The sequence below is a fragment of the Fundulus heteroclitus genome, chromosome 13, assembly GCF_011125445.2.
Source record: "Fundulus heteroclitus isolate FHET01 chromosome 13, MU-UCD_Fhet_4.1, whole genome shotgun sequence".
In the NCBI taxonomy this organism is placed as follows: Eukaryota; Metazoa; Chordata; class Actinopteri; order Cyprinodontiformes; family Fundulidae; genus Fundulus; species Fundulus heteroclitus.
Genome location: NC_046373.1, coordinates 5,013,145 through 5,029,852, shown reverse-complemented (window position 1 = coordinate 5,029,852; position 16,708 = coordinate 5,013,145). Strand labels below are relative to the sequence as shown.

Genomic DNA, 16,708 nt, shown 5'->3' with positions numbered 1-16,708 from the left:
CTCTGGTGCGCCCGTCTAACGCCCAACAACCCCTGCTGTGAAGGAGATGACTAAACCTGAACCTCAAACAAGAGGTGCTCATTAGCAGTTTCGTAGAACTGCGAGTGACTAAATGAGGAGACGAAATATGTGAGAGTGTGCAGGAGTCTAATAAAAGATTGGGATTGACAAAAATAACGAGCCTGGGAGCTCACCTGGGTTAGGCTAAAGCTGACGCCCAGGATACCGGATCCCTGTCCTGCATGAAAAGTTAAAACAAACAGATTCCCCTGTGGGACTGAGGCACAGCGAGTTCACAGGGAGTCGGTAAGACCTGAATCATCACGGCGCCACAAAGGGTCTCTCCTGTATGCAAAGCGGCGTTCACCCCCAAAATGAACCTCGCCATCTCGCTGACCTCATCAATGTTTCCTTCGTTTTTAAAAAAGATAAAAAATCTACAACACAAAACCTCAATAATTCACACACACCGCCACACCCTCACACACACACACATGCACGCATCAGGGAGCTTCTTTAATCCCAAGAAGGCAAGCCTGCATGTAATTTGATCTTTCCACAGCAGTGCAAAGAAATTCTCAGGAGAGCTGTGTTTTCCACAGCCATGCTGGGTTTTTTTTCCTTCTTTTTTTTTCTTTCTCACGCTTAGGAAAGGAGGTGAGTGGAGCGCCCAGGAAGGCCGCAGGTTCTCCCTCACACCGGCACTGACACAGTTAACTTGCCAATCAAACTGAGGTGCTTAATGGAAAATTCTGTTCTCTATTTTAAAAGGCCTTGCACTACTTACTATTCGTGTGCCTCGATAGTTTTTACGTGACAACCGAAAACCTTCAGTGCGATGATAGACCAACGTAATGTAGCGCATAGTTGGGAAGCGGATGGTAAATGGCTTTCACAAATAAAAATCTAAAACATTGTGATGTGCATATGTCTTCAACTCCCTTTACTCTGGTGCCCCTTAAACAGATCCAGTGCTGGCCCACTTTAGTCTGATTTAATCTGTTCTGTGAAACAGCATAATGAAGATCAAGGACACAGCGACAGGTCAGAGGTAAAGTTGGGGAAAATGTCAACGCATTGTTAGGTTGTATTACAGGATCCAATGCTTTAAACTTCCCACAAAGCTCTGTTCAATCTGTCGTCTGAAGATGGAAAAGCATGTGTGAGACACAAAGCTACAGAAAGTGAAAGGCTGGGCAAGAAAAGCACAGAGAAGCAGCCATGATGTCCATGATACCTCTGGAGGAGCTGCAGAGATCACACCCGGCCATGAGAGAAAGCCATAAAAGACTTCTTTCTGTAAGCTCACGCCTTGTTCTGGTAAGATGAAACCATTTTTTTTTAACCTTTTTAACTTACACGCAAAATGCAACACCCTGTAAAACTAGCACTGCAAATATACCTGAATGCACAATCTCTATAGTGAAACATGGTGGTGACTGCAGCATACTCTGGGGAGGCCTTTTCCTCAGCAGGGACAGGGGACGGGGTGTGGGGGGTAGACGCAGAATGGGGAAGTGTGAGGCAATTCAAGTAAACAAATGACGCTTAGCCTGGCGGGGTGGCGAGTATAAGCATGGCGGCACGCCAGGCTTATAATACGGTGGGTGAAACCACCTTATTATAGCTACATGTTAGAAGAAAAGGCTACGAAAGACTTGAGACTGGAGCAAAGGTTCACCTTATGGCAGCACAACAACATCCAGCCAAATCCACAGATGACAGAGCTAAAGATAAATTATTTTAGTCAAAGCATATCTTCTGTTAAAATGGTTCAGTCAAAGTCCAGACCGTTAGTCAATTGAGAACCGTTGGCGAAGCTTGAAACTTGTTGTTCACAAACTCCATCCGATCTGACTGAGTTCGAGCTACTCCCCGAAAAAGACAAACATTTCAGTCTCTAGATGTGTCCCACAAAGACTTGCAGCTGCAACTGCAGCGAAAGGTGGATCTACAAAGTATTGACTCAGGATATCCTCAGGAATCCAAATGCTTTCCACCCTTTTCAGGTTTTTTATTTGTAAAACAATGAGGGAAAACCATGTCCGTTTCCTTCCACTTCACAATTAGGCACAACTCTGTGTTGGTGTCTCCTGCATAATCCACATCAAATCCACTGATATGTAAAAATCCACACAAAAGTTCAAGAGGTGGAAATAATTTTGCCAAATGCACTGTATACAGTGCGCTATCAGCAACTTGTGCACCTAATCCAAATACGCCGCTTAGCAGTCACTGTGTATCCTCCTCCTGCAAACAATCTGGACCCTGCGATGTGACAGATTTTTCATTTAGAGGAAAGTCGGTTGACCAGTGCTGAAGGGATTTGAAGGTCAAGACCCACAGGGATTACAGAAAGTCAAATGAGCGGACGGCTGAGAAGGTTGTGGGCCAGAAGATCTGCTGAGTGAATGGATCTCTCTCCGGCTCGTTTAAGCTGCCTGAATGTAGAGAGTGTTTGTTTATCGCAATATTACACAGTCACTGGTAGATAGGCTGTACAGTATATAAGCTGAAATCAAATTTGTGGTCATCTGAGGCCCTCAAATATAAAATATATCCCATATGGTAGGGACGAGCCATTTTTTCGAATTAAAACCTGCATTACAACATAAAAGACAAATAAATATAGCCAGAGATGTAGACATTTACACACCAGAAGTAAAATGTGGAGTAACTTCAAGAGATCAGAGTTTACAGGTGCAGAAATGGAATCTGACATTTTCACTTAATATTTCTAAAATAAGGATTTTATATTTCTGATGCAACCTGTTTAACTTGATGTCAAATAAAGCGGGGAAAAAAAATACCCTTCCATGATGCCAAAGATTATTTTCCAGATTGAGCACCCTTTTTCTTCCTGACATCCGATGCCCCAGTTTAGACGGACCTTTCACCTCATCACGTTCTCGGCCAATCAGTTGGACTGATTCTGTGATCCAGATTTAGCACGGCTATCAGTGGCACGCAGAATGTTTTACCAGTCATGGAGGAAGCAGAAGAGACACATTTACCAGGAAGAAAGAAACCAAAAACCCAGCAGGATCCTCCTTACGGGTGTGATTACAGGGCAGCCGTACACATTTTGGTGTAGTTTAAAGTCAAAGAAATAAGTATTATTCTTAAACAGCATTTAGAAACCTGAAAAAAAAAGGGAACCGAACATCATGAACATTTCATCCTTGCAACAAAAAAAAATCCAAACCTTCACCTCAGATTATTCATCCCCTTCTTCATCATGATATTTAATGCTGGATCCAGCCGTTCTGCCGCCTCAGGCTCCGTGATACTTCAGAGTAGTGTTTCTCAAAGTATGCGGCCCCCGGAGCCATGATGGCATGACGCAAGGGACACATGATCCCGACTGTTTTTGTTGTTGTCTTGTGGTATTATTTTTTTTAATTTTACAAATATAGCAGCTGGAACCAACCTTTTTACTCCCCATGTTGCCATCTGAAATCTGCCAGCTGGTTGTTAGCTTGTTGGCTAACATGAGAATGCATGGATTGCAGCCTTGAAGTGGGCAGCAAAGGTACGTCGTCTGCCAACATTACTTAAAACTTTGGTCAACATGTGCAAAATGTCTTAGAACTTGAGAAAATTGCAACTTTTAACTTGAGTACATTTATCCAGCAGGGGGAAAAAAAACGGCATGCTAAGTAATAGCTTTTTAATTACCACAGTAATTAATACCTGTTACATTTCTTTCAAAAGAAATGTAGCTGTAAGATGTTTAAAGTTGCTTCACATTTCATATCTCATATGTCATAATGTGAAGTAGAGGCCCGTTTTTCTTCAAAATGGGCGAGAGTTCAGGAGGAGAACATGACCTCAAAGAAAGGGAGATGTGTGTCAATCTCCATAAGGCAAGAAATGGCTATAAGAAAGCTTTTTCTCACCCATCCCTTATCTGTCGATAGAGCAAATATTTAAAGAAATTCTTAAAACAATTGGAACTGCGGCCAACAAGGCGAGATAAACTGGTTACAAGACAAACTGGCGTCACGTTTATCTTTGCAGCACACACAGTCAGGTGGATAGTAAGGGAGGTGAAACTAGCTACCATAAACTTAGCATGGACATAAACTTACTTCTAATGCTTACTGTTAATGAACTGAAGCAAAGAGTGGCATCTTTGGGGTCATCAAGCCTTCTTGATAAGCATTTATTTTCAAGGCTTTTGTGCACATCTTTAATATGGAGCTAGATCGATTATTGCAGAGCTGATAGTTGTGCAACAAGATGTCATGCAAATGTGATCCAAAGACCAAAACTTCAGCAGAGATTTTTCCACATTTGGCAAAGGGTTGGACATGTGAATGCAGACTGAAAGTCTTCACCGTGGCTTGCTGGACTGGCCTAAACTTTAAGGCTTTTAAATTCCATCCCAGTTTTTAGTGTTGTAACTATGCCTGCATCAAATAAAAGTATTACAACTTCACAAATATGATTTACCGTTCCCCTTACATTAGAATACCGTCTGGGAAATCTCAGACTTCCACTGTGCACATGCAAACTGTAGGGGTAGGGGGCTGCAGTGTAGGAACTCAGGAGAAAATCGGATTCGGGGAAACGATTTTCCTCTAGATATCATTAAAAACATTAATCAAAAATCTTTTTACTAAGCTCATTATTTGGCTCCACCCACAGCCAAAACCATCCACACACAGATTGCTAGCAGAGCAGAAACCTTAGAAAGGAACCAAAAGCTATTTCAGAGTAAAACAGCTAAAAGAGGAAGAGAAATTCATTGTGTAGTTTTTTTTTTTGAATACATCCAATAACCAGAAATTCCAACTTTGTAGAGACACGGCAAAATTGGATATAGATTTAAACCCATTATTATTCATACCCCCGGCAGATTTAGGCTTAAAGTGATCTTTTAATTTTACCAACATTCATTTTCTGTTGACTGGAAGTAATATTAACATTTTGCCGTGGCATAGCCAGAGTGTAGGCTTGAATCTGATGGACGATCTGTGGAGAGAGCTCAATATGAGGGCGATGGCACAGAGGCATCCAACCACAAAGACTTGGAGTTCATCACCAAAGACGAACTGTCAAAATACCAGTGGGGACGTGCAAGAAGGCAATTATAAGAAGGGTTTGATTGTTGTAATGTTTATAAAGATTATCAACTGATTATAGGGAAGGGTAGGTTTTGTCATCCAACTTTTTACAAAAAATGTAAATAGAAAGAGCAAAATAAATGTTATTTCAAAATTTACACCCTTTGCTTGCTTTATTACATTTTCAGAGATGCCTTTCTCAGTTCCTATCAGGAACAAGCTTCTTGGAAATAACTTTAACTTTAAATCTAAATCTGCAAGTGCTATGGATAATTTGGGCCTTAATTGTATCTGCCAATCCCACTTGTCTTTACTGGAAAATTTCATGCTAGACCGGCTGTTTGGAATATTTTTATTTTGAATTCATGAGCGTGAAAGTGCACCATGTCCTTCTGTCTAAATGACCGACATGACAGATAATAGAGGCTTCTAAAATTACATGTCATATCTAACAACTCTGTCGCTTCCCACATTGTTTTCCCTCCACCGCATCTCCCATTACTTTCTCTGTGAATATAAACAATTCTTTATCCATCTAAAAACAATTTTTTTTTATTTTGAAACCAGGTACAAGTTAAATGAGACGTATAACTTTTTGCTTCTGTTTGTAAGACGCTGCAGTGAGCAGCTATCCAGAAACCCAAAATTCCCATCTTTCCCAAAGAGCAAACACACCATACACGCTAACAGGTCGCCCTGTTAGCTACTTAAAGCCAACTAAGTTAAAGGAAGGACAAATGTTACAGGAAACCTTTGAAAAGGGAACTGTTTTACACTGAGGTGTATCGGCTTTTCATTCAGGCTGCTACAATAGAGGAGTGGACTTTGGCTGATTCTGGTCATTTTTTCTCGTTTGTTGAATTTTACCCGACGTCAGTGGATACCTGCAAGGTTGTATGCAAGTACAGCAGAGGTAATCTATTTTGACCTTTCGAGTCTACTTTGGAAGATTTGTGAGTTGGAAATACCTTTTGAATATTTTTATGTTAAGGGTCGACAATCTCTAGGGAATATACACAGTAACTGTTGTTTGCAGTTACTAAAGCTAACAGTGCAGATAATGCTAATAATGCTAGTAATGCTAATTGCTAATTTTGCCAAGGCTTTAGAAAATCTTTGATTTATGCCTTTATATGTCTATTCTAAAAAGAGATATAAACTGTGCACTGCGATCACACCTACCTCAAAGGTTTCACCACCACTTTTTGAAATGATGGTGAATGATCGATGAGAAATTTCACGCCCCAATCAACACCGCATATAACAGAATCTCGCTCGTTTTTAAAAGTGCCATCTCGCAACCTGTGACAGCCACGAACGTGCCGTTGGATGTATTTTTAGGAGCTGGTGTTGCAGACGGCGTACGTGTGAGTGCTGAAGGACAAATCAGGGTTTCACATAAAAGCTCGTCACACAGAACTCACCAATGCAGGCGTGTACGCGGACGGTCAGCTGGGTCCGCAAAATAACGCTGTGCTTCTTCCCTCTGGACCTGAACAGTGGAGAGAAAAAAATGCAGTTAACCATAACAACGATAGAAAATAAACGTGGATACTAATTTTCGAGGTACATGTAATGATATGTGTTCCTGGATGCAACAGACTTTTTCGCATTTTGTGGACAGACAGCGACTTGCATCAAATTTGCACCCCTATACTGATACTAATCTGAACCTTGAGATTAGACAGCAGAATGACAAGGAGACACAACACAAATTTACACACACATGTAAAAGACCTCTGCATGCCAACATTCTGATGAGCACGCCTATCTAGACTCAACATTTTCAGCAGGAGAACAGGAAAATATTATTGCAAACTGCGATGACATCCTCTGGTCTTTGCGGACTAATCAGTGTCTTCAATCAGCAACAAGACAGCATCCAACAAAAGCAGGGAAAGCAGTGCTCTGATAGTGATACAGGACAAGCACACAAGCGAAACACACACAAGACAGCGGCTGGATTCTTATCCTTACATTATGTTGTTATCGGCTGGGAAGCGAAGCAAAATGTTGACACAATCTGTCGAAATATGGTCTGTATATTCTGCTGTGTTAGCGTCAAAGAAATGATGCAGATTTTGACGACAAGCAACGTAAAACTTACACAACAACTGCGTAACAGTGGACAAAAGGGCATCCTTGGAGGCTATCTAGTGCAGATTTTTTTTATTTATTGGTACAAAGGCAGATAAAAGCAGCGTTCAGCTTGATCTCACAACTATTTCCCCTTCTCCCCCTTCGGACGACGAGCTGTCCGTGTCGTGAAATGACTTTGTTTACTGTCGGCTGTGGTTAGCAGCGTCCCACCACAGCTGGAGTCCCGACACATTTCTGACGTGTGGGAAAATGCAGAGTGAACATTTGTTTACCCAAAAAAACATTATCATGTATGAAACACTGGAGTTTTAGAGCAGAAGAGATGTTTGTCGTTGCTTTTTTTTTTTCAGGGCTTTCATCCATCTTAGATATTAAAATGTATATTATGAAAATAGTCAAGGTTAAACCAATGTTATTGTGTCATTCAAAGAGGGAATTTGACAAAAGCAGCAACATATTAAATCCCCCAGTCTGTAACTGCAGAATAGCCATGTCCACGCAACATAAACCCTCAGCACATTTTCTTTTCCCCAAAACAGTTATAAAATCTTAAACTATGAGACTTAAAGCAAAAATAAAATATAAGATAATATAAGTGAATAGTTTGCATAAAGTTGACAGTGCTTAAAGAGTGTTTCTGTTAAAGAGTGATGAGAGGGTATAAAAAGTCGAGTGGACTCGAGTAATATAACTTAAAATTGAGTAACTTTTAAAACCATTTACAAAAATGCTAAAATTTAATATTACTCTGAATAAATTACATATTTGGTAAAAGGACTTGTTTAATACTCGAAATTAGAAATGTAGGATGTTGACTTGACATGAGACTTGCATGCTCTGACTTTGTTAACTATTGTTTATTACCATCATTAAATAGTATTATAACCATATAATAACTACCATCACATCATCCGTAGCATAACTACTATCATCTTGTCAAAGCAATATATTTATCTATTTATTTTGTGTTTGGTGTCCTTGTACAGATCTGTTTTTTATGTTTACAATTTCTACCTCATTATTTTTATTCCATTGTATTACTGTTGTTATCAGCTATCAGACTGGTATGATATGCATATTTTCCCTCTGAGGATAAATGAAACAATCTATCTAGTCATCTATCTATCCACCTGGACTCCATTTGGGGCTTGGTACTCAAGTGAGAGGTGGGTGGAATATCTTGAGGCCCCGCCCTTACAAAGACGAACACTGTAACTTTCCATAAACAATTAAGAAAAAATGTGTTTCCACACGAGAGGACGTAGCACCACTGAAAACGCTGTAGTAGGTATGCTAGGCCCATTGGTGGTGCTGTGACGCTCCCATAGAAACATGTAAAAAAAAATCTGGGCATGCACAGACAACTGATTTAAATCAGACATAAACACTTACACATGTTTAGCATCATCTTTACGTGGGATGGCAGGGGACACACTCAATGTAGAGCGGGCTCGTTAGAAAGGAAGAGTCCAAGGACACTACCAACAAAAAAGCCACGAAAAAGCCGCAACACTGGACGGCGCCATCTTGGTTGTTATTTGTGGGAGTGAGCTGCATGCGGGTTAATGGTGAGAGTCGAAGCTACGATGTCATGGTTTCAGAAAAGATGCAGCTTGCATGTAGAGACGGAAAAACCTAAACCGCCGTTCTGAAATGTATCCACTCTGGGACCCGTTTTCAAAAATGTTTGTTTGGGGCCTCCTAAAACACCGGATCCGTATGGATGGACCGCCTAAACGACAAAAGACTGACAGATACACCTAATCTCGTTTCCATGTGGACAGGGTCTTAGTTGTGACTTGCAAAAGAATGACTTCCACCTCTGGCAGATATCCAGTCAAAGCTATTCCTCAACACATCAGAAAATACACACAGAGCAATATTCACCTGTTCATTTTTCACATATGCACAACAGGCACACAGGACTAACACACATGGAAACAAGCACAAATACAAACAGACACGAAGAACATCTCTCATCTGGGGGTCAGCTGGAGCTGATCACACTGCCATCCCCGGTCCCATGACTCTCCACAAACATACAATGTCCCAACCATGCAGCTGTCTACTTAGTGCTCCTCAGAGGTCTAAAGGGAGCAGGTGTTAGACCAAAAAGAAAATCAGACAACTAAAAGTATCTCTAAATCAATTTTTGTGCTAATTAATTTGTTGAAGTTGTTAGGGATTATCAACAGAGTTTTATTATTAAACTGGGAGTACATTTGAGCTTGCTAGCAAACATGTGGTTAAAAGCTTTTATGACTTGACTTTCATGACTTTTATGACAAGACTTTCATGATTCATCTTGTGTTTTTGCAACATTACTCAGTCTTATTTTATTTAATCTAATCCGAATGGTTTCCAAACTGAACTAAAATATTTCCAGCTATTAATAAAAAAGATATTACAGCTAACTATGCTAAGATTACTTTTTTTGGCTAGCAGTAAAACCAAGTATGTGACTCTAACAAAATTCTAAAAACATGTTCTGATCACTTATTTTTAGGAAGCTGATGTATCTGTAATTTTAATCATCCCTAAGCAATGGCTGGTACAAGAATCTTATATAAAAACCTTGAGTAAAAAATGTGATGATTTCAAAGAGCACTAACAGATAAGGGGTCGTGAAAGACTGATTTGCAACCAGATATACAACAGATTGTATAAGAAAGTTTAAAAGTTTGGAAAACATCAGTTAATACAAGATTGAGTCTATTACAATACAAATTGAATCAATGGTCCTCTGACATTCCAGGTGTTTGTTTTAAATGTACTGAATGTAAGGCTGCCTCGTTTTACTACGTATGGATCTGCCTCAAACTCCAGACGGACTGGAAAATATTAACAAAAATATTCAAATGAAAAATATCAAGATTTTACTGAATAAGAAAATCCAAAGAAATCTCCCAAAAATGTAAATAAAAATGAATTATCTCAATCCAATTGTGTTTATGCAAAACAAAAAAATAAACCATAATTCCTGTTACTGCAAAAAGAACTAGCATACTACTTATAACTGTTATACCAACATAATGTGTATTTAAAAAACTTATTGTTCACAATATCATTTTCTTTTAACTACAGTTTGAGAAAAACGTTAAGAGTCATGGTGGTTCTTCTAAACACTTGTCTATGTTCAGAAGTCTATGTTAATGTTTTTTGCAATCTATGTTTTTTGTGCTGTTCTCTGCAGTAATGTGAATATGCAAAATTATTTATCTGGAGAAGTATTTGCTTCACTCTTGAATGTGGTGCCTAATAGCTTTGGACAAAAATGATGAAAGTAGCACAAAATATTAACTTCAGCAGTTTGTGTTTTCATGCAATATCTGTGCAGATTCTCCACAGGAGAATGACACTAATGGCGCGAGAAAAACATTTATGTTCTCTGTCATTAGATTCAGATTCAGACAACTTTAGTAATCCCAATGGGCAACTTATTTGTGACCTGCCAGTCCATACAATCACCTTTAACATGCATCCAGATAAGTATAACAACAGATACACACACATAACATAAAACAAACAACAACAAAGAAACTTTAAGCATTGTTCATATTCAACAGCCTAATAGCGGAGTGTTTTTTATTACAATGTATTCCATAAATATAACATTTTCCTTTAAAGATAAAGCATTTTCTCTTCTTGTAAAGGTTTGATGTTTTTCTTAATTTCAAACCTTAAAAATAGAAGGAAAATATAATTTTATATAAAAACAAAAACAGGATTCCACTCATAGACATTTGTAAAAACATTAATATTTCTGGGTTGTGTTGTCTAAAAAACTTTGATTTGGCTGGATTAGGAGGGGGAAAAAAAGACTTTGGATTATAGAAGGATGCTGACTCTTAGTCTAAAGTATAAAATTCCAATAAATTACATTGGATTTGTGGTTATAAGTGACAAAGTGTGGAAAATCTCAGCGGGCATTAATGCTCTTGCAAACCAATGAACGTCTTCATGGTTTCAGGTTTTACAGCGAACCCTGAAGCGTCAAGGGAGAGGTTTCTGTTGGCTCGAAAGACAATCGCAAACTGAAAAATGACAGCGATACGCTAAGTTTTGCTACAACTTAATGTCAACATAACCTGCCTTTTTAACATTCCAGTTTTGAATTTTTACTACACTACAGACCAGTATGTCATTTATTGAGAGAGAGAGAAAAAAAACAAAAACGAGAAGAGTTATTGCTCTGGAAAGGAGGGCACATCTGACCTGCTTTGCTGAGCGCCTCATACTTTCCATGAACTTGTGCTTCCAAAAAACCCCACATCCAGCAGCTCCTGATTCTGCTCACTTTATGAGAAAGAAGGAACTCAGAAAATACGCTTGTGAGGGACAGGGGGGGTGGAAGGTGTGAGATCCTTAATCCTGTTGTTGCGTATTTTGGCTGTCGTGAGGGACAGAAAGGAGTGGGGGTCTTACCCTGTGTCATCCGCCTGAAAGCCCTCCAGCTCGTCCCGTTGCTCAGCCAGCGAGGACTCCAGGTCCAGATAGGTTCCATTGTGGGAGAGCTGAAGTGTACAATCATCGAGCTGCAAAACACGAGACAGAGACGGTTATAATCCAAACGTCTGATAAAGACTGAAATCTAACCAAAACGATCAAAAGTCTGCAGGAAATGTCTAGTACACATCTATTTAAATTGCAACTCAAATCTCCGTTTAGGCCCACCAAGGCTTGTAAAGTCCATTCGGTGATTGAAGTACATGTGTCACACACCCACGGGAGTGGACCCGTTTTTCAAGTGCCAGTTTACTGCGTCTAGTTGTGTTTCACGCCCTCGCATAAAACAATGCGAAACTTCTAAAGTGAAGGCGGTTTATTGGGCGGGCGTTTGAACACGAGCATGTACAGTGGTCTGCAGAGGAGCAAGGGCCGCTTGCGGTGGGGGATCTGCTCTTGGCGTTACAGAGCTGTTGAGGGAATTAACTCGTAATAAAGCTACAGGACGTGAAACCCAAACCAGAGTGGAACACAGAATGCTTTCAGCGCATGTAAATACCAGCTGTGGGGGAAACGCGACACTGGAGTTTCGCTCAAATTGTGTACAGCCTGAGGATTCAGCACTTTTAGGTGTCTGTATTTGGGAACGTGGGGCTCCAGCAGACCGTCCTCGCATGCGTGATTTTGATCTGCACCTTGTGCACATTGCAGATTGAGCTTCAGCCGTTTGCCGTTTCTCTGAAAACACGCCGATCTTGCGCCGGTGCCCTCTGTGATTGCTTGATCTGAGGAAAACGCCGCAAAAGGATCCACTCTGTTTGCTGTGTAACGGGATACCCCGCTGAGTTCGGAACCAGGTGCACGGCTATATATCTGGACCCCACTGGCATAGATCTTTATGAGCGCAGTCACAAGCTGGGAGCAGGTGCAGACAACTATCCCAGAGACTACTAAAAAAAAAGCACCTTACATCATTATGCCGCAACAAAAGCCTATGAGTCCTGCAGCTCCTGGTTAAAGCCCTTAATGTATGAATAGGCGAATGAGATCAGAGGAGTCAAGCATTGGCATTTGACAGGTTAGTGATATCGGTCTGAACAGCACAAGCTTAGGTGCGCTCCAAAATAAGCCTCCCCCCCCATAGTTTAGTGGCCATTCAAGTGGCCTGACGACACTTTCTGACCAGGACAAAACCCGCAGATCACAGGACCGGCTCCTGCTCCCCGTCTGTCCCTCCCTTTCAGTCGGAAACAGAGACGGACTGTCGGATGGACTCACAGCGTAAATATAACCTTGCTATATTTACTCTGATCTGAGGCAGCGTGCGCTCAGGGCGTAAAGGGTGGGTGAGTCCATGAGGACCTCAAGTCGAACGGGGCCACAACTGAGGCACAGGCCAATGTTTTAGAGGAGCTTTAGCATGTTCCCGTTCGATTTGAGCAGGACCGGATCGTAACCAGTTCCGATTGTTTGTAGGTTTTAACCAAAAGCAGAAAACTAAATATGGATCTGGTTGCTACGGATTCATTTCAGTCTGGGCCATAGAATGCTTAGATCAGCAGGCCGTACACGGTTAAAACAGGTTCATTTACTCTCTGCTGCCTTGTAGCACATTCTCAAAATGTCAAAGCCAGTGCTAGAGCTAAACGTAGGGGGGTTCCTTTGGCAGAAGTTGTTTTATTCTTGCAAGTTTGGGCAAACACATTGTCACATTATCAGCATAATAATGCAGGTTATTTCCTCTACCAGGTAATAGCAACCCCTTATCAATGGGAGGATGATGCCAGGACCACAAAATAAAACTGAATTGTTTGCATTTACCCCAGTTCTGATTGTGCAAAAGGTGTTTTTACTGTATGAGTATAAAGCCGTAAAACAGTGGCTCTAGTACCTTTTTATTACAAGTACCGTACTTCAGATAATCAAAAGGAACTACTACCACCACCTTTACAGATAGTTTTGAACCGTGTCGCATCAGACACTTTTTTGTTCGTCTTTTTACAGAATCAAAACAAAATAAGCAAACAAAACATAATTTACCATTGGCACCGCATTATTGGTTGATGATGGTTGCTCACTATTTTCCACATGGGTTTAAATTTTCCAGTTTAACTGAAAGATCCCTCAATTGAAATGTCTTAAGCCACAGACCCCTGTCCTCTATATCCAATGGCTCTTGTGAATCTAAAAGCCATCACAAGAAATAGTTTTTATGGCACTACTATTTAATCTTCCACACACACAGCTCTCTTTACCCTTCTGAACATGTTGCACAATTTTTGCAAAATGCAGGAAATAAATGGCCATTAACTGGCTCTGCTGAAAGCAGCTGGCCTGGTCACTAAGTATGTCAGACACTGGATAATGGATTCTAGTTCCAAGTTTCTTCTCAAACCTGGAACTTGAGCATGATTAAGTTTGATATAATCCCCATATCCTTGTTTCAACCTTATAGTCAAATGAAGCATAACACACCACCCATACTGGAATCTCTCGAATGGTCTTCACTAGAATTTTATTTTGAAAGTTCCTGTTTGAAGCAATACCTAATTTTTTCCTGTTGGTGGCGCTACGTGCAGTTAAGCTGTTCGTGTTTGCCTTGCAAACAATGCATTTTCAAATTTCTACAAGGTGCCACTAACGGCAGCCCAAGTGCCGCCGGTGGTACTTGCACCAGAGATTGAGGGCGTCGGCTCTAAGAAGATCTATGACATTAGCACAGCTCGGGTTTTTCTCTAATCATTCATCCTTTAAGTAGATCCCAGAAGCAGAATGCATAATCTTGCACAATAATCAAACACGGTGGCTACTGGTCCTGCTCCAGTTTCCCCCTCTTTCCCTCAGACAAACACTAATCCATCTGTGTCAGCTAGTTAATCCACTTAGCAAAACACACTGCTAACACACACAAATCCAACTGCGTGGATGTTTTGGTCAGCTGAAAAATCTGTGATTTCTACATTGTCTCTAACAAAGCGTGCTATGACAGGGCACACAACAAAAAAGGGGCAGATTCTTTCTAAAAAAAAAATTTTAGCATATAAAAATGCAAAGGAGAAAAAAAAGATAATTAAAAGAGGAGCCCAGAATCTTACAGCTAGCATAGCATCGTGTTCAACTAACTAACAAGTTCCTTGGTTTGGTGATCAGGACAACCTTGGGTCGGCGTTGAGGAAAAATTTGTGGAACAAACTAAAAAAAACTGTCATCTGTGGAGTTTTTAACCAGCTGTTTATTGCTAGTTTACATTAATTACCAAGCTAACATACTGCCGCTTTACCTGGGTGTGATTCGGCACTCAGGTTTGCGCTCCTTCTTATTACAATCGTTTGGTAACGCTTAGCCGCTAAGCTTAGTTTATGGCAATTAACCCATATAAGCAATGCATGATTTGGATCAGCTCCAACTCTTCACACAAAACCCATGAAGCGCATTGCCAAACACAGGCTTATTGTTTGCATTATTCCTCTGTTTATTGAAGGTGCAACATCTTTTGTTGCAGCAGAGAGAACAAAGAGAAAACAGAACAGAGAATGCCGTCTGGCCAATGACTCTGCTGCCCTGCCACGGTCTGGAAGCACACCGCGTTACTTGCATCGCTATCCGGTCACCTGTCTCCTCTTGGTCTCCTGATACTGTCAGATTTCAAATAAATTCTACAATAGGACTCTTCCCCACAACCCAGATTGGCTATTTATTTATTCTTTTATTTAGTTAGTTAGTTTCAACAAAAACAGGTAACTATCTGTTCAGAATGTCTCGGATTTTTACTGCATTGACACGTTTTTGACAAAACCAGGTACAAGACACTTTGTTAGCCTTATATTTACAGTAGATATGACAGCTGCTTACGCTGCAAGAGAAGTGGCTGAACGGTAATGCTCACGTTTTATTGAGTTTTTTTAACTTTTCATTCTTAAAAACTGGTCCACTCCCAAATGTGTTACCAATGTTGATCCCTCTATGTGTGTGTGGGAGAACTGGTAAAGCTGGCCGTGACTGGGACAAAGGGGGTGGAAACGGTGGGAGGGGGGATTAATCATGTCCTGTCCCACTGCCCTACATCGTTCTGCTTTTTTGTGGGACTCAGACAAAAGCATTTTTCAGCCCATTCAACATGGATTCTCCAGCACCACCTTCGTTTTCACCTCTTCATAAATGCACCAATCAGGTTTTTCCTGCCTGATACCTGATTCTGGTTTTCATGGAGGTCCGATTCCGATCATTTCATTTGTTTTGTTTGTCTACGGGGTTTTTTTCCCAGGTATTTTTTATACACAAAGGAGAAAAACTGTGATGCCGATTATTTAATAGAGCTCAAACCTCTGAGTCTAATAGAAAAAGAAGGCATAATAGGATTATCCCCATTCTTGCATTATAGCATGCGTCCCAAACATTTATGTGATTTCTCTGAAAATTCATAAAGTCCATCAAAGAACAATGTTGGATGGGACAATAGTGGGGCAAATTGGTTTGGATGCCTTCAATGAATAAGAAAGAAATAAAAATGGTATTTAAACCGTCAAACATGGATAAGTGCTGATCAAAGAGAAACTGATTGATTCTGATCTTGGCCCATTGACAGATTGACACCAATTAGCCAGGCGTCTGGTTGTACTAATGTTCCCTTAATTGGCTCCTTGATTGGCCAATCAAATACCAATAGGGGCTACATCATTTAATGCATTAATAAGAATAACCTTGCCATTCCTTTGTTTTATGTTGGGATAAAAACTCCTACGTCCATCAAAGAGTCTATGGCACCCTTTTCTGTTCTACGTCATATAGACTGTAAAATAAAAAATAAAAATCGCTCAATATCTAAATTGCAGGACAGACCTCAAAAAGGACTGAATATCAGTATCAGCCAGGAGAAGCATGGCTGGTGCCATCACCTCCAGGCTGGCCTGCTGTGTTTTGCTTCTCCACTTCAGCTGGATTACTCAATCACAGAAATGTTATTTAGGCAACAATTAGTGAACATCAGAATGTTACACTGCCTGATATGCTGGCGGCTAACGGCCATCTCCTTCCTTAAACACTTTGCTAGGGGAATAAAAGCATTAAGATAACAAATCGCATCACCCTGGTTT

General features: G+C 40.5%; 1 protein-coding gene across 1 annotated transcript in view; it reads right to left on the bottom strand.

Moving 5' to 3' along the window:
• Nucleotides 1–16,708, bottom strand: part of LOC118565422 (FH1/FH2 domain-containing protein 3-like) — a 48,415-nt gene that overhangs the window by 25,311 nt on the left and 6,396 nt on the right. The window contains exons 2-3 of the mRNA XM_036145861.1: nt 11,595–11,704; nt 6,494–6,561 (exon numbers count right to left, since the gene is read on the bottom strand). Of these exons, the coding sequence (XP_036001754.1) occupies nt 6,494–6,561; nt 11,595–11,704 (178 nt within the window). The remainder of the gene's footprint in view (nt 1–6,493; nt 6,562–11,594; nt 11,705–16,708) is intronic.